Here is a 26,789-nt window from a genome sequence, read left to right as displayed (position 1 = left end):
AATTTTTCCAAGGACCAGGGGTGGTGGGTATAACACAGCTCATCATAATACAAAATCAGTAGGAGACCTGAGCTTGTTTCCTTGCAACTAAATGAGCCCAGCCCCCTTGCTCTTCTTACTCCCACCTAAGTGGTGACATCCCCTGATGCTTAGTTTGGAGCTTTAGTACTTTGGTCCTTTTCGCGATCAGTAGAAAGCTCCCTGGGCTTCACATAGTTGTTGTCATGGAGTTGGGATCACAGGTAATTGGGACCAGAGGTGGCCCAGTTCAGCACAGCCTACGGACTGGCACCGGTCCCCGGCCCGTTGGTTGGGGACCCCTGCTCTAGGTGACCTTTTTATGTATCAATGTATTATTTGTCTGTATTTTTTTTTATCCTGTTATTTGTCCTTAACATAATATGAAAGAAACTGTACTCACACCAATAACTGGTACACAAAAGCCTATGTTTGTTGTATGTATTCAGGACTACCAAGTATAAATGTTTTTGGCCCTCATCCCCTTTCTCAGTATACAGAGAGGGGGCATGAGGACCTTGAAATGTTTGTATTTGGTGCTCCGGCATGAACACAAGTGGAGGTTTATGTGCACCATTTATTGGCAAGAGTACTGTTTCTTTCTTTAAAACTTTAGTCATATTTGTGGAGCCACAAATGCTGAAAAATTGGCTTAGACGCATTGCGTATAAAGTTACATAAAAATGTCTGCAAAAACTGCCTAGAAACTTATGTAATTTGCATATCAAGCAAGGAAAATGCAGAAAAGCTTGCCAGGGAAAGGCAGGGGCAAACTCCACTGACCACTAATGAATGAAAAATAAGGTTAATTCCACTGTTTATTATAAAGTAACATCAGCTGTTTAAATTGCTTACACTTGTGTTCATGGGGGATCCCATATAAATATGGGGCCCAAAATTTACTGATGGTGGCCCTGTTTCCTTATATCAAGCATATTCATATACAATATATCTGGTATAGTATCTCTGGACTGGTGGTTGCACCCTTAAAAAAAGAGAGTGCTGGTGCATTGTGGCCTATGGAGTAAAGCGATATCCTGGATCTTTCCAACAATTAGCGTTCAGCATGTACAATAATATAGTATGTAGGATGCCCTCATATTTGTTTCTATAGCTCCCTATGTCTTTCAGCCCCATTATGTACATATTAACAAACTAAGTTCCACAGCAGAACCCACTCTTACATTTATCTCCAGTTCTAACAAAACACCACCCAGTTCTACCCCACCCTTTCCTGCCCATTTTGAGCAGCTCCTGGTCACACAACCCTGTCATACTACCCACATTATCCTGTCACGCTATTGGTCAGTCATCTTTTACAGAAAAATGCACAGGAGCCTTTTCCCTCCCCTTAATATTCACCATAAGAAAAACAAAGACCTGTTTATGGGAAAATCTGTTGAATCTGTAAAAAGCACATGTACATCCAAAGGACCTACGCTTTACGCATTTCGTGGCATCCCGCCACGAAACGCTTAAAGCGTAGGTCCTTTGGATGTACATGTGCTTTTTATAGATGATGGAATATCATATGTTTTATCTGTTGGTTAAAAGGGCTAATTACAGTAAGGGTCTCTGGAGAAGGTAATGGTGCACTTAAATTCTTTTTTCAGCAGTGCACAATGTGGATTCTACATTCTTGTTATAAAAAAGAATGCTCTTTAGGCATCTTTCAACAAAGGTCTCAATGATCAAGGCTTGGGTTGAACATTTAGCCAGTTGTTTTTTGTTATTTCTTAAGATAAACAAGGCACATTAGGAAAACATATACCGTATCTACTCGAGTATAATCCGATCCGAATATAAGCCAAGGTACCTAATTTTACCTTCAATTTATTGACTCGAATATAAGCCTAGGGTGGGAAATGCAGCCGCTACTGCTAAGTTTCAATAATCAAATAAATAATAAAAGGACACTCAGCGTGACCCCCTGTGAACTCTTCATAAATATTTCATGCTGGCAGCTGCAGATTAGGGAAAGGTGTGGATGGAGGACCCTTTGACCCTCCTGCCTTGAAGAGTTACAGCACTGGAAAAGAAAAATGGTACAACAGCAGACAAAAGCAAGTTTGGGAAGGCTAAGGAAGCTGCCATACTAAGTAACAAGTACTTGCCATCCTGCTGTGTGCGCTCCCAACCTGCTGTGTGCGCCCAAAAAATTAGCTAATCTCTTTGTAAATGTAGCGTGTTCTTTATAAAATGCTCACAACAGTGATTGAAAGACTCCTGGTTCCAGACAGTGAACATACTTTCACCAAAATAGTAACTAACTGCCATGCAAATGTCGAACCTGTCAAGTTGAACATAGACAACCAGATCATAATGCAAAGCAATACCATGGTCTCAAGGCGTTGTGCGCACGCAGTACCATGGTCTCAAGGCGTTGTGCGCATCCCCCCCCCCCCGCCTGTCATAGCTGGTACATATTCCCTGGCCTTTAGGTCTATTTATTAAAGAAAACAAAACTTTTAATCAGCAGAGATATGTATTTTTTAATGGTTTAAGACAGTGCTGTCCAACTTGCGGCCCGCGACCCCCCTCTGTGTGGCCGCCCCACCTGTCTGGCAGCTTTGATGGCTTACCTTTGTGTAAACTTTAAATGGTATCAGTACTGAGATTAACTGGCCCCCTGCATGGTTCTCACATCAGATTCAAGCTGTAATCCCCCTGTATAGTTTAAAAATGTAATCCCCTGTACTGTTTACACCTTTTAATCCCTGCATTGTTCACCCCCTGCAGTGTTCACATCTCAGGCTCAGGCTGTACAACAAGCTTGTTCCATCTTCGAATCCTTATACTCGAGTATAAGCCGAGGGTTCGTTTTTCAGCACACTTTTGGTGCTAAAAAAACTTGGCTTATACTCGAGTATATACGGTAAATCTACTACATTACTAGACCTCACTAAATCTCTTCTTAATTGGCTTTTGTTTATCTGTGTACTTATAATCTTAAATTGTTTGCCTGACGAGGACCAAACATGCAGTAGTTTCATTTACCTTGTTTGTGTTTTTAGCTCAATAAGTAACAAAGCAACGACAGTTTTTGTTATAAAAGCAATACTGCCCCTTTGAATAACTACCAGCAGGAACTTGCCATACAATCCTTGGGCCAATAAGAGAAACTTAACATATAGTTTGTTTATTTTGTCATTTTACTGTCAATAGATTCACATTAGTGCCACCTAGAATGCTATATTTATTCTGCAGAAAGCTCTATCATACCTGTGTAAACAGCCTTAGAGCTTTCTCTGCTTGTGTAAGATTGCAACTGCCATTTTAGCTTGGTCTTCATAGCTTCCTGTTTGCAGTTTAGCTATTATAACTCAGATTACAGATTCCAAAGGGAGGGAGTGAGATTTATTAATTCTTATGGGAGGGGGAAGCGGAAGAGAGAGCTGGGCAGACTCTCGCCCCTGGAATGAAGGACTTTTCTGAGAGAGGAAGGCAAATACTCTAACAAAACGTTTACAAAAAAAGGAGACAAGAATCCTGTTTCCTTTGATAGAGGACTCAGTGCAGCGTTTCTGTATGGCTGTATTTACATAGATCTTTCTGATAAAGCTTACTTAGCTTTATCTTTACTTCTCCTTTAAAGGAACAGTAACACCAAAAAATGAAAGTGTATAAAAGTAATGACAATATAATGTACTGTTGCCCTGCATTGCTACAACTGGTGTGTTTGCCTCAGAAAGACTACTATAGTTTATATAAGTAAGCTGCTGTGTAGCCATGGGGGCAGCCATTCAAAGGAGAAAAGGCACAGGTTACTTAGCAGATAACAGATAAACCCCCATTATATGGGGCTTTTCTACTAGTTATCTGCTATGTAACCTGTGCCTTTTCTCCTTTTTTCCAGCTTGAATGGCTGCCCCCGGGGCTACACAGCAGCTTATTTATATAAACTATAGTAGTCTTTCTGAGGCAAACACACCAGTTGTAGCAATGCAGGGCAACAGTACATTATATTGTCATTACTTTTATACACTTTCATTTTTTGGTGTTACTGTTCCTTTAAGGATTCTCCCAAAGGGCAGAGTACAGTATCAGTAACCACGGGCTTGCTGAGCCAGAAGGGGAAGTTAACCCCTTGTGCCAGTAGGTTTATCTTTCTAAAGTTCTAGAACATGGCTGACTGCATTATGCAGTTGCAGATGTAGCACAGCAAAGGCCATAACTGACTTGATGTAACCAATCCTTACGCTATATCCGTGCAGTTAATATATATATTAAGCAATTAAAGCAATGCATTGCTAAGTCCCTACAGAAGGGTTAGAATAGTTTGTTTTATTCATCGTGCTGCTTGACTGACAAGAATCCGTAAACCGTATGGAAACCAACACCGTGCCTTTAGGAAGACAATGCTCCAGTCCCGCTCTTTATAAGCCAACATTTCTACCAAACCACCGCTTACGTGAAGTATTCTAAATACCAGGAAAGGAGCATTGCCTTCCAGCTCACACGGCGTTTGTTGATACATGTACGTTACGTAGGGTATGGGCTACAACGCCTCTCACTAGCTGGCAAACTCATTTCCTGTGCGACTATTAGCGCTTCCTTCTAACCCTTATACACGTGGTATAATGATGTCACTAGTGGGTCCATGTGCGACATAGGAAGCTGTGTGTGACTTAGTTGAGGCCGTGCCACAGGCAGTGGGTACTGTTAACTGCGAATGGACAACATGGAATCGAAGAGCTTTAGCGGCGGTCAGAATAAGGAAGATATCGGAGATGGAGCTGACATAGGAGAAGATCCAGAAAATGGATTTACTCTGGATGAGGTTTTGCGTTTAGGGGGAACTAAGGTACCCTGCTCTAATCCGGAATATCTGTTCCTTTGCCCCGTAGTATGCTTAATTCACACTAACCCATTATAATCCGACTTGTTCAAATAAAGAGTTTTTACTTTGGTTCTTACATGCCTGTGCACAAAGTGGCTGTAGTCAAGCATGAGTTAAACATCAAGCTGATTGTATGTGTCAAAATGAAATCGGCTTTGGGGATGTGTAATAGGGCACTATAGAGCTGCAATCTGTAAATTGCACACGTTCTTCTTTCCTTTCGTACTGCATGTATTGTTATTGCATGAGTTAAACATCAAGCTGATTGTATGTGTCAAAATGAAATCGGCTTTGGGGATGTGTAACAGGGCACTATAGAGCTGCAATCTGTAGCTTGCACACGTTCTTCTTTCCTTTCGTACTGCATGTATTGTTATTGCGGTTAGTATCCAGTGTGTTATGATAGAACTATAGGGGCAAATTTATCAAAATGTGAGTGTAGAACTTAATCCATAAAACTCGCCCCCATTCTGTTCGTTCCTGGAGGATAATGGCGGGTTCTGACTTTCACCCATTGATAAATACACTTCTAAAAATCCCATAGGAAAGAATAGAATGGGGGCAAGTTTTATGGATTAACTTCTACACTCACGTTTTGATAAATTTGCCCATAGTGTTATAGAGCGAACAAATGGCAATGCAATAGATTTACTAAGATATTTCAAGAAGGGTTTACAGTATTGATTTTATTATGAAAGGACCCCATATCTGCAAAACCCTAGATACCAAACATATACATACAGGTAGAAAAATAGATCTCATACCTGTATACACAGTTGTCAATGCTTAATTTTAATCAAATTAATAATACATGACACAATAATTACATTCTGCATCCAAGCTTCTTATTAACCTTGTAGCAGTAGCTCTTATGGTAGATGTAACTTAATTTTCTGCTAATGTTTTGATGTTTTCCAACAACCTCTAAGCTTAGCTTCTTGACAGCAGTCCAGAGCATAATGAGCTGTTACAGGTATGGGACCCGTTATACAGGATGCTTGGGACCTGGGGTTTTCCGGATAAGGGGTCTTTCCTTAATTCATATCTCCTTCCTATCTCCTAATAAAATAATTTAAATAGTAATTAAATCCAAAAGGATTGTTTTGCCTCCAATAAGGATTCATTATATCTTAGTTTGGATCAAGTACAAGCTACTGTTTTATTATTACAGAGAAAAAGGAAATCATTTTAAAAAAAATGTAAATTATTTTATTAAAATGGAGTCTATGGGAGATGACCTTTCTGTAATTCGGAACTTTCTGGATAATGGGTTTCCGGATAAGGGGTCTGATATATGTATAACCAGATCTAAGATGGGAAGCTGCTTTAGACATCTTTGAAGGCATAGATCATTACTGTTATGGGGCTGCTGAACCTCAGAGCTTGTACAATATGTCTAGTATATAAAACACAGTATTTTCATCCTTATTTTTAGTAGACTTTAGTTCTCCTTTAAGGAGACAGTCCCACTTGCAATGGTGGATCAAATTTGGTGCCCTTAGTTAGGATCTATGTCAAAACAAAATGCAGAATTGAAGCACAAATACAATCAATGAGCTTTGTAACAGCTATAAAAAGAAATTAGTTTCTAGATTATAATTAAGGCAGAGTGAACTTGTTGCAAAAACACACGCAGGTAACTTGATTATGGGAGAATTTGTTTTTCAATTGTAGGCCAGGCCAGTAAAAATGTATATTGGGGTATTTCTGAAGCAAAGGTACAGCACTGGTAAAGGTGTATGTCATGTGCTGTTCATAGAAGTACATTCACTTTGTGTATTTAAAATGTTTTGCTATTTTTTAAGCTGCTTTTAAATTGTAAAACAAGTGTAATAGTGAATTGTGCACTTTCATTTTATTAACAAATCTATTACATGTGTGCATTTCTGGAGAAGAGTAATCTTTTTGGTTTCCAAAGTTTGACTTTTATTTTGCTTTTTCATATATATAGCAAGATTTTATCATGCTAGCTGGAGTGAATGAAGAAGAAGAAATTATAGGTGGCGATAAGAAAGGAGAAATTGATGATCTCGAAGAGGGAGAATTGCAAGCATTCATAGAAAAGCTGGGTATAAAGAAATTGTCCACTGATAGCATTGACCAAGAAAGTAGTGCAAAGCAGAAGAAGGAGAAAACAGAGCCTAAAGACAGTACCGTAAATAAAAGTACTCAAATAACAGTTGCTACAAATAGTAATAAAGAATTAAAGAAAAAGAAATCAAACGTGGTGCAGCAAAATGATGCAAATAGGGCAACATCAAAAATAAAAGGGAAAGCAGTGTTTGAATTTTGCGAACGAACAATATTATTAATCAAACCTGGTGGAAAATGGTTTGATCACGAATATACACATGACTTCACATTGCATCCTCAAAATGAGGATGAAGTTAACAAATATAAAAGCTTAGCAGAAAAACTGTATGAACATGATAGAAATTTGTATAAAAACCGAAAGGAATTGCAAAAAGGAGCCAATTCTGCATGGATGAAGACTGTTGTTTCAACAGGGACATTAGGAGATAGGATGGCTGCCATGACAGTCCTTATCCAGGATGCACCTGTTCATACATTGCAATTTGTTGAGAACTTAGTAAACTTGGTTAGGAAAAAAGGTAGCAAACAGCAGAACCTGATGGCCCTTGATACAATTAAGGATTTACTACTATCTGATCTATTACCAGATAATCGCAAACTTCACACATTTCTACAGCACCCATTTGACAAACTTGAGGAAGCCTCCAGTGGCAACAGGGATGCAAGAGATCGGCGCCTCATATTATGGTTTTTTGAGGACCAGCTAAAAAAGCAAGTTGCAGAATTTGTCAAAGTGCTGGAAACCTTGTCTCATGATAACTTGGTTGCCACCAAGGCCAAATCTTTAAATGTAGCCCATGAACTTCTATGTAATAAACCTGAAGAAGAAAAATCACTCTTAGTGCTGATAGTCAACAAACTGGGTGACCCTCAGTACAAGATTGCTACTAAGGCATCATACCTACTTGAAACATTGCTGAGTAAGCATCCTAATATGAAAACAGTGGTATGTCTGGAAATTGAGAGGTTGTTGTATCGCCCAAATATCAGTGAAAAAGCACAGTACTATGGAATTTGTTTCTTAAATCAGATTATCTTCTCTCATGAGGAATCAGACCTCGCCAATCAACTCATTACTGTATATTTTTGCTTTTTCCGTGCATGTGTAAAAAAAAAGGACATAGATTCTAAAATCCTGCGAGCTTTGTTGACAGGAGTCAATAGAGCTTATCCATATGCACAGACAGGAAATGAAAAAGTCAAAGAGCAGCTTGATACCCTTTTTAAAATTTTGCACGTTGTTAATTTTAACACAGCAGTACAGATCCTGATGCTGCTTTTTCAAGTAATGGACTCTCAACAGACTGTGTCAAACAGATACTACGGAGCTTTATATAGGTAAGACATGAAAAAAATTGTCGTGACTTCAGAAATAATCAGCAACCTATGAAATTTAGGCCTAAATTGTGTTTAAGTAGTACTAAGAAGGACTTTTAGGGTAATGTCACAGGAACTAGTTACCTCCAACAACACAACTAGTCTTGTGGTAACCGTATAATAGCACCGTATAATAGCTGCACAGACTGGGACAAGTATCAGGTAAAATAATTTCCCTCCCAGTTGTATAAAGTGACACTTTATAGAGTAGAAGAATATTAAAGCATATTCTAAAATGCCTAATGCATTTAATGCTTCAGTCACACTCAAGGGCATAAACATTTAAGACATTGCTTAGTCAGATGGCATATATACCCCATTCAGCTGGTCATGCCCCCATGTGATTACCCCTGGACCATCAGGCTGAACCCCTCCTGGCCTCCATAAACTCTTATTGCAAGAGAAGCCTTATAGATGGTGATTATTAGCTTGTGGCAAGCAAGGGGGTGAAAGTATTACCTGTTAGTCCCTATAGCAAGAATGCCAGTTGCAGCCACCCATGTCTGTGATGAATGGCATTCACCCCTCACTGCCCACACAAGGCACATTTTGACTAGAACATGCTGGTGTTCATTTATGGGCTGACATTTGCCCTATGTGCAAAGTGATAGGTAGATGCCATTTATGCCATTTGCTACACATGGGGCAGTTTGAGTGGCCTTAGAGTTTTCCCCTTATGCGGTTGGGGCTTTTCTATATACATGTTACAATAGATTGAACCTTTGGTAAAACTGATTTTGCTAATTGTATTTTTGATTTTCCTTTTTGTATTTTCAGAAAACTACTGGATCCTGGTCTCTCACAGGCTTCCAAGCAAGCAATGTTTCTTAACCTTATTTACAAGTCTATGAAAGCTGATGTAGTATTAAGACGTGTAAAGGCATTCCTGAAAAGGTTATTGCAGATTGCATGTTGTCAAAAGCCCTCATTTATATGTGGAACCTTGTATCTCATGTCGGAAATTATAAGAATAAAGCCAGGTCTGAAAATTCTGCTACAGGAAAATGGGGTATGTTTGTGTTCTATTTTATTTTTTTTTTTTATATCTTATGGGAAAAACTGTTTTGCTTCAGATTTCTGTTAATTTTTTCATAATTTCTTTACTACTGTAAACTGAAAAGATAAAATGGCTCACTGGACACTTTTGGTGTAAACAAGCATAAATAAAAGAATGACATGAAGTCCTTAAAGGCACAGTAACACTTAAACCCTATTGTTCTCATTATCTCCCAACCAAAGTGACAGGATCACCACAGTGAACATAAGTCCACTGCAATAATGCCAGCTAGTCTACTGTGAGACTCACACATCTCCTGCCATATAATATAAGTATATAAATAAACTAACAATATAATTCACAGAAGACTAAGGCGTATACCATAGGCAATATTTTTAATATTTCTATTTTTGTTATTTTCAATATGTACTACTGTACCTACATAATGAGGAGCTTAAGGCACGCCTTTGTCAGTGTCATGAAAAATTGATTTGTGTTTTTTTGGTGATGGGTGTTTTTGGCAGGTTTACTGAGTTGGAATGAAAAAGGACTTTAGATATCTAAACACAAGAAATATTTGAAATACTGTAGTTGTGCCTAAATCCTTATTAAATATTTCTACAAATGATTACTACTAAGTAGAGCACAGACACCGTTTAGACCAGCAGCCTTACTGATTTTTTAAGTAAGATAGCTGATACTTTACCGTTGCTGTTTTTCACTGCATGCCTGGTAGCAGGCTCATACATTTTCAATAGTACATTACCGGGTTGGGTTAAAATTGGCTTAAAATATATATGGATAAAAATAAACTCTTAATCAGTACTGTTTAGGTCTAGCTAGATGTAAGAGGGCTAACCAAAGCAGGAAATGTTTTTGCCAGAAAGCAACATGCCCATAAGCTACTCACAAAATAGGAAATACTCCTCCCAGGCTGTTTTTTTTGCAGTTGTTTTTACTCCTTCTAATACTGCTCTTTCTTTGTTTTTTTTCCATTTTCTTTGTTGGGTTTCTTTATAAATAGAGATGATAGTCTCCTCTCATTAGCTTCTCTAATATTTCTCTTCATTTTCTTCATCTTTGCTTCTTCCTGCTGTCTTATTTTTTCTCTTTTGTTTTCTTCCTGGGGCATATGCACCTTTTTCTTTTCTTTTTTTTGACCAGTGCTTTCCTTTTGCTCTCTCACAGTGATGTATATACCTATTTCTGTTTTGCATTCATGCCTCCCTTACATTTCATTCACCACTGTCTTCTGACCAAACTCTTCTCCTCTGTAGCCATCCACATTTTTTGCATTCACCTTTTGCTTTTAATTTATTTCCAATTTTCTATGTTCCTTTTATCTCTCTCCCATGTTCCTTTTCCACCACTCCCCATTTACTGTTTAATTCACCAGCTCCTTCCTTTACTCTACCTCAGGGGAGGATGAACCCCTACAACAGCCCTGGGGGGTGCCCTATCCCCTCCCATGATCCACGCCAGCTCCAACCCTGGCCTGCTCAAGTTTCCCACTGGGCCCCATTTTAAACAGTGACCCTTATGATAATCTGCCACTTCTTCATCTCCACTGCTCTGTCCTTCTTTAATATTGAAGCAGAAATCACCATAACTTGAAATTTGGAGCTTTATAGTGGACAAGCGTTTCACAGCAAATCTATATAACCTGCCTAACTGATTCAGGGAGGGAATTCCATAACTTCACAGCTCTCACAGTAAAAAATTATTTAGACGGAACCTCCTTTGTTCTAATCAGAGTGGGTGCCCTCGTGTTAGTTGGAAGGGCAACTGGTAAACAAGGCATTAGAGAGATTATTATATGATGCCCTTATATATTTATACATAGTTATCATATCACCCCTTTAAGGAGAAGGAAAGTCATTTTGGCATTTTACTGCCAATAGATTCCCACATAAGTGCCACCTAGAATGCAATATTTATTCTGCAGAAAACTTGACCATACCTGAGTAAAGAGCCCTAGAAGCTTTCTCTGTTTGCATAAGACTGCATCTGCCATTTCAGCTTGGTGTTCATAGCTTCCTGCTGTATAGCTCTAGCCCTTATAGCGCAGATTACACATTCCTAAGGGTGGAAGGAGTGAGTTTTATGAATTCTTATGGGATTGGGGAACAGGAAAGGGGAGAGAGGAGAGAACGGCACAGACTCTGGCCCCTGGAATGAAGGATTTTTCTGAGAGAGGAAGTCAGATACCCTAAGAACATGTTTACAAAAAAGTAGACAAGACATCCTTTGCTTATTTTAATAGAGGACTATTTTCTGTACGTATGGCTGTATTTTCATAGACCTTTCTATAAAGCTTACTTAGTTTTTACCTTTCCTTCTCCTTTAAGCGCCTCTTCTCCAGTGCAAACAACCTTAACTTGGCCAGTGTTCTTTTATAACCGAGACTTTCATAACCTTTACCAGCTTAGTTGCCCTACCAGCTTAGTGCTGTACACTCTCTAACTCAATAATGTCCCGTATGAGCACTGAAGACCAAAACTGAATGACATATTCTAGATGGGGCCTTACCAGCGCTCTGTAAAGGAAAGAATAACCCCCTCTTCCCGGGAATCTATACCGCTTTTAATACAGCTCAAAACCTTGTTTTCCCTTGCAGGTGCTGCCTGGCATTGCTTGCTACAGTCAAGTTTATTAGTCCTTGGGGTTGTAGGGTTTGCAAAGGAAAGTGTAGATAACTAATGGTTAATGTAATGCTTTTCTGGCGGTCTTGTGCTCACAGTGAGCTAGTTAATGCTTCAGCACTGTATTTATTGTGAGTTATACGTTATTTATGGGCAGCAGCAGTACTAATCAAAGTTCTCTGCGGCAGTGTCATTGTTAATTTATCAGTGTTCAGTTACTGATCAAATTTCTCTCTGACTAGTAAACCATTTTTAAATGAAGTATTTGTGAAATCATATTGAAATTGGCTAGATTCAGATTTCCTTCTGTTTTCCAAGGAAAATGATGAGGAAGAGTATTTTCATGACCTTTCTGATGATGATGATGATGAGGATGATGCTTGCATTGATGGACAGAAAAATATTAAGAGTGGCCCTGATGGAAAAACATTGGCATCAGAAAATAAACCTACTTCAGCTTCTTGGGTGCATCAGGAAACACTACAGGGTAATCATTCATTTCTATATTTATAAATTCAAAATAAGAAAAAAGAATTAAGAGCTAAGATGGGACACTAAATTGTATGAACTCACATATCGAATGCTCACTTATTTATTAATAATGAAAACTTGTTCAAATAAAAAACCTAAAATTTTTGAGTTTACAAAAAACTCCAATTGAAAATATGGCTTGACTTTGCCTAGGACAACTCCCTTTGACTTCTATATAAACTCGCAAACTTTTAGATGGTGGGTTTTTTGCTCTTAATAAATATCAGACATTCAAATTTTTGAACCATAATTCGTGGATAAAACTTTGATAAATTACACCCTAAGTTATTCCCAGTCACTAAAAGAATTGTGGAGCAACTGCAACTTCACGTGATTATAAACAAATGATGCACTCCCTTTATAGTGGGTACACTATACAGTTGCCCACTGTTAATTGTCTAAAAATGTTCACTCTGACAACAAGAATCCTTACATTTTGCTTTCCATTTATTGTACCTGATCTTGCCACAATTTTTCAAGGAAGTTACACTCTCCTTGCTTTGATTATTATTAAAGGAGAAGGAAAGGCTAGTAAAGAGTTAATCTCAAGCTGCAGGCATACCTTCAGTTGTCTCAATAGTTCCCTTAAGTCCCCCATATTTCACCTGTTCAGAAGATCTGAAGCCAAACAGGAATAAAAAACGCTGAGCTGTGTAAAGAAACTTCTTATAATGCCTCACTCCTGCACAGACATGCAGACCCAAGTGAACTTGCTCAGTTAGTAAGACTATGAGTCAGCTTCCTGCTGATTGGCTCAGATCCACATTCCTAAGGGTGGGAGTGAGGGGAGCAGAAAAGAGCAGAGAACAGAAAGCAGCATGTCTGTGGCACAGGAATTACAGACACAAGAAATCTTTTTTCAGAGAAGTCAGTGCGGCATTTCTGTGAGTGCTTATGGCTGTATTTACATAGACCTTTCTGATAAAGCTTTCTTAGTTTTTACCTTTCTTTCTCCTTTAAAGCCTTATTATTGGGAGACTCATGTCTTTATACATGCTTATTTTTTAGCATAAATGTTATCTTAAAACATCTTAATTTTTTAGGTATAAAGAATTCAAGTAATTATGATCCCTTTAACAGAAACCCTTTATTTTGTGGAGCTGATAACACAAGTCTTTGGGAGCTAAAAAAGGTAAGACAGTATACATTGGTTTAGTGTGTTTTTTTGCATGATCTGACACAGATACACAACTGATTTTATGAAATAGGAGTTTGACTGGCACATTGGTGAATAACAGTCAAAATACACACAAACACATTTCCAGGCATGCATTGATTGAAAAATTGCCCAGGTTATTTTACATTTTGAGATAAATCATACCTTACAGTAGAGGTTGATGTCATTTCAGGCATTTTCAGACTGTGTTTTGAGAATCAGTCTAGCTAAAGTTTATACTTCATGCTGTCACTGTAATTGATTCACAGCAGTTAAACTCATACAGAAGTAGCTGAAATTCATTGAGGTTTCAGCCAGGGAATTCTTACACTTGTAACTGTAATTTCAGTTAGTCATTCCTTCTAAATATCGTTCATCATAATCTGGATGAATTATTACTGTTGCTTTGTGCAGTATACTAATTTTAATAATTTTTGTATGCTGTGCATGCGTAAGTCTAGTGAGGGATACCTAGAAACTACAGGTAAACTGGTGGCACTGCCTTGTTTTAGAAAGGAATGCCATCCCAAAGAAAAATCAATGGCAATCAATGTCACTTGGGATATAATCCACAGGAATACACTGTATCTCATGCCATAAAACTACAGTATGTCATTTTCTGTTTTTCATTCCTTGTTCCTAACTATTTTTTTAATTGTTTTTTTTTAACAGCTCTCAGAACACTTTCATCCATCTGTTGCACTTTTTGCAAAAAACATTTTAGAGGTAAGACTTTTGTTTGAGTAAAATGCTTCAATATTTATATCTCAAAATGTCCCACTTACAATGTTTTCTTACCATTCTAGTGTTCTCCAGCCACTTTGATATTTTTGAAAAAACCTTTCTACCTAAAAGCCCTGTATTGTACCCACAGACTTTGTTTGATTTGGACATCAGTAACTTATTCCAGCTATAAAGTTTCTGCTATTCACAATGATTGCTAATAATTCTTGTATGTGATCCAGTTAACTGGTTTTAGCATTAATATACACTGCTCAAAAAATAAAGGGAACACAAAAATAAGACATCCTAGATCTGAATGAATGAAATATTCTTATTAAATACTTTGTTCTTACATAGTTGAATCTGCTGACAACAAAATCACACAAAAAGGATCAATGAAAATCAAATTTATCAACCCATGGAGGTCTGGATTTGCAGTCACACTCAAAGTGGAAAAAAACACTACAAGCTGATCCAACTTTGATGTAATGTCCTTAAAACAAGTCAAAATGAGGCTCAGTAGTGTGTGTGGCCTCTACGTGCCTGTATGACCTGCCTACAATGCCTGGGCATGCACCTGATGAGGTGGCAGATAGTCTCCTGAGGGATCTCCTCCCAGACCTGGACTAAAGCATCCTGCAACTCCTGGACAGTCTTTGGTGCAATGTGGCATTGGTGGATGGAGCGAGCCATGATGTCCCAGATGTGCTCTGGGGAACTGGTGGGCCAGTCCATTGCGTCAATACCTTCATCTTACAGGAAGTGCTGACAAACTCCAGCCACATGAGGTCTAACATTGTCTTGCATTAGGAGGAACCCATGGCCAACCGCACCAGCATATGGTCTCACAAGGGGTCTGAGGATCTTATCTCGGTACCTAATGGCAGTCATACTACCTCTGGCGAGCACATGGAGGGCTGTGCGGCCACCCAAAGAAATGCCACCCCACACCATTACTGACCCATTACTGGCCTGTCTCCTGGTAGTGCCTCCATGCTCTGGACACTACGCTGACAGACACAGCAAACCTTCTTGCCACAGCATGCATTGATGTGCTATCCTGGATGAGCTGCACTACCTGAGCCATTTGTGTGGGTGCATGCCCAGGCATTGTAGGCAGGTCATACAGGCACGTGGCCACACACTACTGAGCCTCATTTTGACTTGTTTTAAGGACATTACATCAAAGTTGGATCAGCCTGTAGTGTTTTTTCCACTTTAATTTTGAGTGTAACTGCAAATCCAGATCTCCATGGGTTGATAAATTTGATTTTCATTGCTAATTTTTGTGTGATTTTCTTGTCAGCACATTCAGCTATGTAAAGAACGAAGTATTTAATAAGAATATTTCATTTATTCAGATCTAGGATGTCTTATTTTTGTGTCCCCTTTATTTTTTTGAGCAGTGTAGTTTAAGTAACAAAAATGTATGCAGTAATTATATGTATATGTAATTAGTTTACAGCCTCTTAAAAAAATTCTGGTTGTTTTGTTCAAAGGTTAATAGTAAGGCTGCGGCATTCACTTAATTACCTAAGATTCATTCTCCTCCTCTAACTCACTCAGCCCCCTCACTCAGAACTTTACTTTGGCTATTGGCTAGTGGGCATGCTCAGTTCTTCTTAACTCAGGTTCCTACACACACCATCCAGTTTAGCAGCCAATGAAGAGATGGCATCACTGGTTTCCATAGAAACTCTGTTCTAGCTGTGCACTCTGCTAAAGAAACATGTTTATGTGTTGGAGGTAAAATGGCTGCCGGGTGAAAGCTGCTATTTGTTAGAGAAAATTTGATGGTGCTGGTGAACGGAGGGAATATATGCAATACAAATGATGCAGTATAGATGGGGATGATGTGCCCAACTTATATACATGTTAGGAAGATGTAGGGTTTACATGTCCTTTAAAGTAGACTTTTAAGGCAGCTTTGAAACAGTCCTTAAAAAACATCTGCAAATATTTATTTGCCAGGGTAATCCCATCCAATATACAGGGGACCCACTGCAAGATTTCACTTTGATGAGATTCCTTGATCGCTTTGTGTATCGGAATCCAAAAGCACCAAAAGTTACAGGTAAGCATGCAGAGACAAACTGTTATTTAGTACAATTGTACATATGTAGCTTACTAGGTACTGATTTGAAAGTTAGACATTCTAAATTATCTTGTTTTATTAATGATGTTTAATTAAAAGTATTTTAGTATTATACAAACATTTTATATTCGGGTCATGGATCATGTGCCTGTTTTGCCACATTTGTCTGCATTTTTGGGACAGTTATCTCTCTCTGTTACAGTAAAGCATTTCAAGTAGCAATTAGTTGTCATAGCTGGTTTTTGCATATTGTCATATACTATATAATTCTCCCCTTGCATTCTACGCTTGTAATTCTCAAGTAGCAGATCTCAACTGTAAGGGCTCAGGTACACCGGGAGATTAGTCGCCCGGGACAAATCTCCCTTGTTGCGGGCGGCTAATCTCCCCGTGTACCAGAGCCCTAAGAAATACAAGACACCACTGTTCACTACTGCTTTTCCCAGTTGCTTTGCAGATTAATCCTTTTACAGGCTTACAATCCTGCAGTGATACAGACAATGGGTTCTACACAAGATATTGGGCTGCTCTAGTGCGAATGTTTGTTTTGGGGGGGTTTTCTTTGCGTATTTGAGGTGGTGTCAGGTGGACTTTATGAAGTCAAAGACAGGCAGTAGGAACAATTTAAATTGCTTCTCCATCAGATTTTAAAAGCCCTCATGTTCCAATACTCTTATAGATAGCTATCATTTCAGCCATAAAGCACGATGTGGTGCTTTTCTGTAAGGGAAAGTAGTACACAGGGTAATATTGGGTGCTTTGCCTGCCATATTATTGCTTACAAAAATCATACCATCAAGATGCCTGAAAGCACTGTCCATTCCTGGGGAGGATTGCATGAAAACACCTACCTGCATATATGTGGTATTTATCTGGAATGTGACCTTGTTAGTGTTTTCATGCTGTTTTTAAGAGAGATGGCATTTTCAAGAGTTTCAAGAGAAAAATTTAAAGTAGCCCCTTATTTCATGTTATTTTCCCCAAGCCAAATGTATACGTTGTTTGTGGGTTTGTAACAAATACAAGCTTTTTTTATGTGTACACAGAAAACAACAGAGGTTATTTATTGCACCGAAGGAAGAAGCATTATATGAACGAGGAGAAGCTTCCAGGTAATTAATTATTTAAAATGTTTTCATAAGTAGGGGATATTAAATATGTACTTTATTATTGTGTTTTCATATTTGCTGCTGCTTCTCAAAAGTAATTGTGATGGGGCCATATTTCAGATTTTTGTCACAGTTTTTAAATAGCATTTTCATAATGATTTGTTTTTAAAAATTCTAATCTCTTGCCCTTGGTCCCTGCATTGTTTGTCACACTCGAGTGTGTTTCTCTCTAATTGGTGTACCCTTCATCCTGGATTTGGGGTAGTAAAAAAAACCTAATAGGCTGCACATACTTGTTTTATAGTCCTTAAGCATCTGGAGTCTTCAGCTTAATAGCTATAGCTAAACAAGTAGACAATGTCTCCTAAATTAGGTAGGTACATACAATATATGTGTCATTTTATCATTTTAATTGGACAAAATATTTTACTTAGTTAACAGCCCTGCATTCCTGGAAAAAGAAGAAACTGAAATTCCTGTAGATGAAGTATTCTTTCACAGGTAACTTCAATTAAATTCTAAACTTTAGTGAATTGAGTGTGTTTTGTTTTTTTTTTTTAATAATAATAATAAGAGATTCAGATAGAAAATGTTAAGTGTAAATAAGTAATTAATTTATCGCTGTAGTTGACTTTTCTAAACTTTCTTAATTTGTATTGCTAGGTTTATCAATAAAGAGAAAACTGCTGTATGTCTTTAGCAGTAAGCACTTGGAGTGTAGCTTGCTTATGATGTGGGCCTTATAGGTGCTGCAAGATCATCCCTCAAAGGGAACTGCTTTGTTCCATAGATTCTATTAAAACCAACAGCGTTTAACTGAAACCTTTGATCAGTGGTGTAGAACATGTGCTTTTATAGTATGCTCAAGATTAACCCTTGAACTGGGGTAACATCTTTTAGGAAGTCCTGCCAATTTACAAGTTTGAACACTCAAAATGAACCACTGAATTCAAACGCTTCAGGTTCCAATATTCAAGTAACTTTTGAAGCTTATAAAAAAAGTATTCAGCTTTTCCTCTCTTTTTTTTTTTTTTTTTTCTTTCTTCATTCTAACTTTTATCTATTCTCTTTCCTCCCTGTCTTGCAGATACTTCACAAAGTTGTCAAAAGAAAGAAAGAAGATTAAACGAAATGAAGATGAAGAGAGTGTAGAAGATGTCGATGATGATGAGTTTGAAAAAATCATAGGTAAGATTTCTCTTTGGGCCAGTGCTCAAAAATCTGTAGTAAAAAAGTAGCTTCTTAGGGAGAGGCTTTAATACTTAACAAATCTTTTCACAAATATATAGACTTTAAACAAAATAATGAATACTCCAACAAATACTTAAGTTGTGGGACTGCCATTTGGTGATTTTTTAGACACTAGTCTGTGGTGCACTGTCATCAATTACAGTATTTTGTGCTCTCAAAACTAAAAACTCTTCACGGCCTGACCTTTCACATTCAGTAAACTAGGAAACATTCTGTCCAGGGCACATTGTAGGTTGTATCAGATAGGAATGCTGAAATGAATGCAGTCGCATTACTAATAACATGCTGCTAACAAGCTCATTAGGAATCATATAGGAATAGATTGCAAGTAACCATATTGCAAACAATGCAATTTAAAAAACTGTATCATAAACAGTATCCTTATGAGCATCACTAATAGTGCTCTTTGAGTATTATTTACTATGCAGTGTAAGCAGTGAAATATTCTTTTATTAACAATGCAAGATTGTATTGCCTTATTGTTGCAAGAAAATTTGAAAGATGTTCTTAAAATCTAACTTTAGTTGAAGAGAGAGGAATATATACATATATCATGCCACAACACTTGCATAAAATGGCCTCCAGAATAGGTAAAAAATGACTATGATGTCAAACCTTCTGGCAAACTGTTTTCACATGAAGTGGCCATGCCCATGTGTTCACACTTTCTGGGTTCAAGTAGTACATGTCATTCAGATCATGCCAATCCCATTGAGTCTATTGCACTCATATTAAATCAAGTAGAAGAGTGATCCTCCAGAAATGAAGAATGTTCCTTGAATGATGGAAATACAAACATAATAAGACTCTGTTATCTGCTAACATTTACTATCCAGTCACAGCAAACAACTGTATATATACGTGTCAGTTCAGATTTTAATATTTGCATTCCTTTTTTTTTTTTTTCTTTTAGACTCATTTGAAGGCGACAGTTTTTATAGTGGAACCACTGATGTTATTGATTTTGCTAGGTAAGTTTGTTTTATAGCATTAAATAAAGCATTACATTTTACTTTGCACCAGTGCATACATGAGTAGCACTTTATAAGTAAAATGTACATAGATACATTACTTTATGGTATTAGGAAATGTTGCTTTGGCCACAGATTCCTGATATATGTTATATGCCAGAACAGTAAAATAAAAGAATAGTACTCTAGCACATTAAAGGTAAAGCTACATGACCATCATGGGTAGTGAGAACAAGATTTATAAAATTCACTGAGGCACTAAAAGTTGTGTTTATATTATATAGGAGCAGATGTTCCCCCTATTTTTAAATGTAAGAATATTAGAAGTCATTGAGGAGTCCCACAAAAGGCACAAGGTTTATGTTCTTCTATCCTGATATTTTGTAATAGGGGGGTCTAAAAAGTTTTTATAATACACAAGTTTCCGTTGGGGTCGTTTACTTAGAAATGTAAAATGATTAAGGGTAAAAGCCCATTACATTTAGAGAGTGCTTATGTCTGGGGCCTTCCTGTGCTACTCCTTTTGCTGGATAAAAGATCTGGCATAAAGCACTTCTTAAATGATGCGGAAGTTAGGGGATAGAATGGGTGAATAATGCTTATGTTCCTACCCCTTGTGTATAACATTTTGTTAATGCATATATTGCCCTGATATAGTCTTAAGGTGCCCATACACTATAAGATCCGCTCGCTTGGCGAGTGATATGTTTACACTTGCTTCTGTTTATTTCTTAGTAATTTGAAAGCAGATGGTAAAACAGAGAAGAAAAAGTCAGAGGCCGATGACTCCGATTCAGATTGGGATATCGATGGAGAAGATGATGATGAAGAAATATCCTTGGATAGCATGTGTGAAGAAGACTTTGAAGACATAAATGATGATGGCAATGAAAATGGAGGCATTTTTATGGATACCGAAAATGATGACTGTCCAGGTATGTTATTGCATTAAATTGTTATACTTAGAAATAATAAGTGGAAAAAAAATTACCTCCCACAGTACAAGGATCATTTTTTTTTTGTCTTATTGTGTAGGAAAAAAGAAAGCAAAGAAGAAATCTTTAAAACAAGAGGACATGTTTGCTTCTGCAGAAGAGGTAAAACGATTATACAGATTTTAGTTTTTCTGAACGACTTGCAGGATGTAGCTACCTGATACCTATATTGCTAAAAGAGATAGTTAGATAGATAGATAATATAGAAAAGGAATTTTTTTCATCTATCATGACATTGTCTTTGGATGCTATTTATAATTTTGCCATAAAAGTATTTGCCTAATGCTTTTATATTACCTTTCTGATCCCCCATGTTCCTCTATGAGGGGGTGGCCATTTGTGCAGCAGGAATCCGTTAGCATTAGAAGCTGTAACTGAGAGGTTGAGAAGGGACGGTCAGGGTGGCAAAACAGTCAGGTTTAAGAACTTCAAGTAACAATTACTTACAAAAGACATGACCTTTAGGTAACTTTTAATGTACATTCGTATTTTGAAGTGTCAGTATCACTTTAAAGGTGAACCACCCCTTTAAGCTACTACTTCTGACAGAGTATGCTATATGACTGCTCAGCTTAAATTCACTAGGTGTCATTTATCAACAGTGGGCAAATATATACTTGAGCAGTAACCCATAGCAACCGATCAGTGATAAGCCTTTTTTTCAGCCAGCTGCAAGTACAACCATTAAAGCCAAAATTTAATCAGTAGACATGTGTTAATACATGTGTTAAGGTTTAAAATTACTCAATGTTGCTAAATGAACTCTGGTATGTCACACTTACAAATGTATACATTCACTTTGCATTAAAGCCAACAGTGTTACATTACAGTCTACCAGTGTTAGAGCCACACCAAACTCCAGCCTCATTGCTTAATCTTACATAAAGTCCAGATCTAAATGTTTGTGGCATGCATACACCATTTCTCGTACACAAAAACTCTTAAAGGAACAGTAACACCAAAAAAATGAAAGTGTATAAAAGTAACTAAAATATAATGTGCTGCTGCCCTGCACTGGTAAAAGTTGTGTGTTCACTTCAGAAAGTCTACTATAATTTATATAAATAAGCTGCTATGTAGCCATGGAGGCAGCCATTCAAAGGAGAAGGCAAAGGCACATAGAAGATAACAGATAAGTTCTGTTGAGTACAATAGTGTTTTATCTGTTATCTGCAATGTAACCTGTGCCTTTTCTCCTTTTTTCCAGCTTGAATGGCTGCCCCCATGGCTACACAGCAGCTTATTATATAAATTATAGTAGTGTTACTGAAGCAAACACACCAGTTTTACCAGTGCAGGGCAACAGTGCATTATATTTTTATTACTTTAAAGCTCTTTCATTTTTTGGAGTTACTGTTCCTTTAAGTGAAAACACTATGTAAGAATACATCTTGTGCCATAGCCCTAATAGTGGAGCAGTATGCTTTGCCTTTTTAATGTTTTTTGTCTTAAGGATATTTGCTTAATGTTTTCTGCTTTTAAGGATATTTGTTTTCTTGTCCTAATTTTCAGTTTGGGGATATTCTTGATGAAAACACAGGATCCAAATTTGACAATGTTGGATTGAATGCTATGGCAAATAGAGATAATGCAAGTAAGATGTTTTCTTTTACACTTTCTAAATATATATTTACCATCGTGTGCTATGTTTAGTCAAAATTAGCAACCAGTTTCCATTAAATGCCATTTTTGTAAAGCAGTAACCATATCTAAGTATAGGAACTATTATCCAGAATGCTCGGGACCTGGGGTTTTCTGGATAAGGGATCTTTCTGTAATTTGAATCTTCTACTAAAAAATAATTTAAACATTAAATAAACCCAATAGAATTGTACAGGTATGGGATCTGCTATCCGGAAACTTGCTATCAGAAAGCTCAGATTATGGGAAAGCCATCTCTCATAGACTCTACTACAAGCAAATAATGAACATTTTTAAAAATGATTTTTAAATAATAATAATAAAAGAGTTCCTTTTACATGATTCTAAGATATAATTAATCTTTATTGGAGACAATATTGGTTTTTTTTTTTTTTTAAATCTTTAAATGATTTTTAGTACACTTGGTGGGTATGTAGATCCAAATTATGTGAAGATCCCTTATCTGGAAAGGCTCAGGTTTTGGAGCATTCTGGATATTTGGTCCCAAAGGCAAGTTTTTTCTACATAAAACTACTTTTGAAATAATTTTTTCTTTTCCTTTTTTGTTCATATTATTTTTGTTTTGCTTTAATTCATTCCGTTCCAGAGCCTTGACTGGCATACACTTTATGCATACCAATCGTTAAATCTAAATCACTGCATTGAATATATTTCTTTTTCTTCTTTTTCCCATGCCAGGTACCAAGCAGCTCAAGTGGGAAACAGAACGTGACAACTGGGTACACAATAAGGATCTTAAAAATATTCTCAAGAGAAAAAGGACATTCAGTAAACAAAAGCTGCACAAAAAAGTTAAAAAATAAACATCAGCTTATTTTTTGCATCAGATTGTATCTTTCCATGTACATTGTTATAAGTATTGACTGGTTTCTGGTTTTATTTACAAAACACTGCCAATGAACTAATAAAACGGCTCAAAATATTTGTATAAATTGTCAGCAATGAGCTCAATAACATTTTTTTCAATACCATTTTTCATAAACACTATAAAGAACTAGAAAATGTGTAAAAACATGTAGGAGGCAGCTGCACCAATCTGACTAGCAAGACAATAAAAACAAAAAGCAAGAATTTTGTTTGGCCTGCTTCATAAAAATTTATCATGTGGCGTATTAAAAAACTGAACAGCACCAGTGTCACAGTCCATTTAATGCATTCAGCACATTCATATAGTTTTATAAAAATCATAATGTAGGCCAAAGTAGAATTTTATTGTCTTTTTACATTGTAAGCTAGTAGATCTGATGAAAAAAGAGGGATCAGCAGAGTGTTGACCAGTTCCAAAGCTTGTTCTAATCCTGTGTTCAGATTGTCCAAATATGCATCAGTTTTAATTCTCATCTTAAAATAGAAACACCAGTAGCAAAACATTTCTGTAGTATAGATCTTTAGTACTTGGGGGTAAGTTGAGGGTGAATTTGTAAAGATTCTTGACACTTTCAAAACAGGTTTCTGTTTTCATGTCATCTTATGGTGCTTTTTAGATCATCAACTGAGTTAACAACCAAGTTATTACAGAATTACAATTAGAATGGCCACAGACCAATCACACTTTAATCTGTAAGAAAACACTTTCTTTTTTTCTGTAAATGGAAAAAATTTAAATGTATGACTTCATGAGCTTTACTTTCCTTTTTTGCAATGTAAACAATAAAATGTGTAGGTTTTTGTACAGTGATTCCAGGTTTATTTTTTAAAATAGCCTAGTCACTGAAAGCTTGCTTTGTAATATTACTATCCCCTCATTGTTTTGATCTACTTTTTTCCATTTTCCATTTTTTATGTAGAGAAATGGAAACTATAAAAAAAAAAAAATGAAAACCAGAGGATTAAAATTCCAAGAATTGGCCATAGGTTATCACTGAAAGGTGTATGCTCTAACCTGTTCTGTTACACCTTAAAACACAAAGACAAAGTTCAACTAACAGCTCAACGCAGTCTTTAACTGTGGTTTATTAAGGCAGTGTTGTTAGTACATTGCATGTTTCATCCTAGCACTTTGTCAAAGTGTTTCTCAGAAATGAAAATTTAATTTGAGCTTCATCTCATGGAATTAAGGAACTCTTTAGTATTCCTGTGTATCTGCCTGGACAATAGATAAAAGGTAACTGTTTTAGAATAACTGAAAGCTGCATGTAGGTAGGGAGGAAGTAAAAAGTAAGCTGAGTTTTCATAATGTTTAATTGAAAATACAGCCTTTCTGCTTAGAATTTTGCTAGTTACCTGCACCTTCATAAGTACATTTGATAGAAATCAATTTCACACCTGCAGGTTGTGTGATGTGATCTCATCAGTGAAGTATTACAGATCATAACTGTGATTTCTAGTTTTGTCATGTAGAGACAAAAAGATCCAGTGGTTCTTGAAAGTTTGTGAACCCTATGAATGTGACCTAAAACAAGTGATTTTCAAACAAGTCCTAAAAGTAGATGAAGAAAACCTAGTTAAACAAATGAAACAAAATTATTATATTTGGTCATGCATTTTTTTAAAAAAATTATTCATTAACATATCTGTGTGTGGCAAATCATGCTCTCTGTATTTAGGGGGGGACCCCCTTGTGCAGAAATACATTTTAAAGAGTTCAATACTTTCAAGCACCACTGTATATGGGAACATGTTTATTACAAGGTAAAAAAACACCCTGCCACAGTTCACTATAAGGTAGGAAAGTTCACTGCTCTTTATTCACATGTATGTACTTTTTAGGGTCATGTTTACCAAAAGGTGAGCGCTCACTTTCACCCTATATAAATATGCCCTTGGAATACCATTCGCTTAAATAGAGAGCAATTAAATTCTCCTCTGGCATAGTGTGATGACCTCTTTTTACATTTTGATAAATATGCACATGGAATAAGAGAAATTCACACTGTGTGGCATGCTAAAATGGATGCAAATTAGTGTGCATATGGATGCTATTCATTAAATGCTGAGCGGCATCTGCTCTGATGAATAGTGCGCAAGTGTGCCTATTGATGCTAGAGGCCCTGGAACTATCGCCATCCTTAGCCATATTTTACTGTTCCCCAGGGCTGCCATCAGAAATCATGGGGCCCCTCACAACAAAATTTTCTGCCCCCCCTTTTCCCACAATGGCCCCTCCCCCAGTGACCCCTCCCATCAGTTTCCAAGCAGCCTATGCAATAAAATGTCTCTTTAACAAATGGCACACACTACACAAATGAGTTTGATATTTGTTAAATCACGTTTATTACTATTATTATTAATACAGTACAGGCACTTAGAGGAATGCTTCCTCCTGATCCTCCCCCATCATCCACCTGCTTCCTCTGGCTCCCTCCCAGCATCCACATACTTTCTCCTGATCCCTCTGGCTTCCCCCCAGCATCCACATACTTTATCCTGATCCCTCTGGCTCCCCCCCAGCATCCACATACTTTCTCCTGATCCCCCCCACCTGCTTTCTCTGGCTCCCCCACAATGTGCTCTAACTCCCCCCCTCTCCCAGCATCCACCTATTTTCTCCTGATCCCCCCCCCCATTATCCACCTGCTTCCTCTGGCTCCCCCCCCCAGCATCCACCTTCTTTCTCCTGATCCTTCCCCCCAAATCATCCACCTGCGTCCTCTGGCTCCTCCCCCCAGCGTGCTCTGACTCCGCCCCATCGTCCACCTGCTTCACCTCGCGTTCAACTGCATCCACCAACCCCCTGCGTGTCCCCCAGTTTCATCCTGTTCCCTGCTCTGGCTTCCTGCTGCGCCATTAGCTCGCGTCCCTCAGGCTCCAGTCCCCGCCGCATTCTCCAGCTCACCCGCCACTGCATCTTCACTTTTATAAGGTCGCGCCCCGAGCATACTGACGTCACACATACACAATTACCCGCTGACCACCAATGAACCAATGATAGGGCCCGTAATTTTCAAAGGGGGCCCGGGCTAAAAATACTGTATCACGGCCGGGCCCCCTTTAAAGTGAGAAGTGTCCGGGCCCGGGACGACTGGCCCCCCTGTGCCCCCTTGATGGTGGCCCTGCTGTTCCCATAGTGGATTGCATAGACATGTGGTTTACATGCTAATGCAATTATTAACACTGGGTGTATAGGCACCCCCTGGACATGACGCTCTAAATACTCTGAAAGGGTTATATTTAACTTGGCCATGGTTTTTCGAAATTGTGAAATATTGTGATTTAGCGAATCCTGCACAATTGCAGTGGCCGCAGCTTAGTGCGCGATTAAAATTATACTGAAATCCATGGAGAAAGTGCTACATTGTGAGAAAAAGCATGGTGATTTGTGTTCAAAAATTGCACTTTTCACATGGCACTGCAGTTGTAAATGAGACTGGGAAAAGACATCCAACAGC

At 37.7% G+C, this 26,789-nt stretch overlaps 1 protein-coding gene across 1 annotated transcript; it reads left to right on the top strand.

Annotated features, from left to right (window-relative positions):
* Positions 1-4,639: 4,639 nt before the first annotated feature.
* cebpz (CCAAT enhancer binding protein zeta) lies at positions 4,640-23,529 on the top strand. The gene is made up of 15 exons (NM_001127414.1): positions 4,640-4,822; positions 6,810-8,290; positions 9,107-9,338; positions 12,287-12,455; positions 13,543-13,631; positions 14,328-14,381; positions 16,350-16,452; positions 17,520-17,585; positions 18,017-18,083; positions 18,670-18,770; positions 19,747-19,804; positions 20,540-20,739; positions 20,840-20,901; positions 22,312-22,393; positions 23,140-23,529. Exons 1-15 carry the CDS (start codon positions 4,700-4,702, stop codon positions 23,262-23,264), a joined length of 3,012 nt encoding a protein of 1,003 aa, NP_001120886.1. The 5' UTR covers positions 4,640-4,699; the 3' UTR covers positions 23,265-23,529.
* Positions 23,530-26,789: the final 3,260 nt, after the last annotated feature.

Source organism: Xenopus tropicalis, chromosome 5 (genome assembly GCF_000004195.4).
Source record: "Xenopus tropicalis strain Nigerian chromosome 5, UCB_Xtro_10.0, whole genome shotgun sequence".
NCBI lineage: Eukaryota > Metazoa > Chordata > Amphibia > Anura > Pipidae > Xenopus > Xenopus tropicalis.
Note: the sequence above shows the minus strand (reverse complement) of the source record. Positions and strands in the feature narration are given on the sequence as shown.

Coding starts and splice junctions, on each gene's coding strand:
- cebpz (NM_001127414.1), top strand. CDS start 4,700: ATGGAATCGAAGAGCTTTAGCGGCGGTCAGAATAAGGAAGATATCGGA. Junction 8,291..9,106: donor TACTACGGAGCTTTATATAG/GTAAGACATGAA, acceptor TTGTATTTTCAG/AAAACTACTGGATCCTGGTC. Junction 12,456..13,542: donor GCATCAGGAAACACTACAGG/GTAATCATTCAT, acceptor TTAATTTTTTAG/GTATAAAGAATTCAAGTAAT.